The 1026-nt window shown below is 47.8% G+C and overlaps 1 protein-coding gene across 1 annotated transcript; it reads right to left on the reverse strand.

Moving 5' to 3' along the window:
* Positions 1-412: 412 nt before the first annotated feature.
* BU26DRAFT_608467 (uncharacterized protein) lies at positions 413-1026 on the reverse strand (the record flags this gene model as incomplete). Its single annotated transcript, XM_033835847.1, has 1 exon — positions 413-1026. A coding segment is annotated over one exon (389 nt), but the record flags the coding sequence as incomplete, so codon positions are not given.

Here is a 1026-nt window from a genome sequence, read left to right on the forward strand (position 1 = left end):
GGTTTAATATAGACGAGATTACCTATAGCAAAATTAGGTTCTTAGCGTTTTTTATTTACTTAGAGCGCCTACCTAGCTTACGCTTTTATAATATTATCTTATATAATTTTAGTAGCTTTTTTTACAGCGTTGTATTACTTCTTAGTAAAATTCTAAGCTTTCTAGCGTAAGAGACGCTTACGTAGAGTAGAGACTTTTACTATATACTTCTTCTAATTCTAGTAGTATACTAGCTAATATCTAAACTTAATTTTATATACTATTAGTCTAGTAGTTTTATATAGCAACGTAGCTTATACCTAATATAAGGGCTAGGTTCGCAGTCTCTACTGCTATAAGCGTCCCGGAACACCTAGCTAGGTAGGTTAGCTACAGGCAGCACTGTCTCCACGAGCTGTAAGGATAGGGTGCTAGCAGGGTAGGTTGAGTTAAATTTAGCTATCTAAAGGTAAGAAGCAGAAGGATGCTCTAAGAGCTCTCTATATACACAGGGTGCCTATGCCAAGGCGCTAGGCAGGGTTATGTGACTTGGGCGGAGCCGAGTCGGGCCGAAGCACCGAGTCGGAGCCGAGTCGGACCGTCACATCACCCCCCCTCACAGGGAGGGCTCGTCCCTGAGCCCTAAGGCTCTCCTTTCTTAGCGACGCTTACGTGTTGCCCTCTTGTCCTCTTCTACCCGTATAGGTTTCGAATCCTCCCCTGTCTCCTGCAGGGTCTCCTCCCTCTCATATGCCTTGATCCAAGCATTCAACCGTAATGGGAGCCCTGGCTTATCTGGGTATGCTTTTTCGTTCGAGAGGTAGGGGTATTGGCTGCTGGCAGAGCAGAGAATTGTCGGTTTTCGAAACAGGGGGGGTATTGGCTGCTGGCAGGGCAGCGGGTTGTCAGCTCTACTGGCGGTGCAGAGAATTATTGGCTCTGCAGGCGGTGCAGAGAGTTGTCGGCTCTGCAGGCGGTGCAGAGAATTGTCGGCTTTCGAAACAAGGGGGGTATCGGCTGCTGGCGGGGCAGCGGGTTGTCGGCTCT

Source organism: Trematosphaeria pertusa (assembly GCF_010094035.1).
Source record: "Trematosphaeria pertusa strain CBS 122368 unplaced genomic scaffold BU26scaffold_14, whole genome shotgun sequence".
NCBI lineage: Eukaryota > Fungi > Ascomycota > Dothideomycetes > Pleosporales > Trematosphaeriaceae > Trematosphaeria > Trematosphaeria pertusa.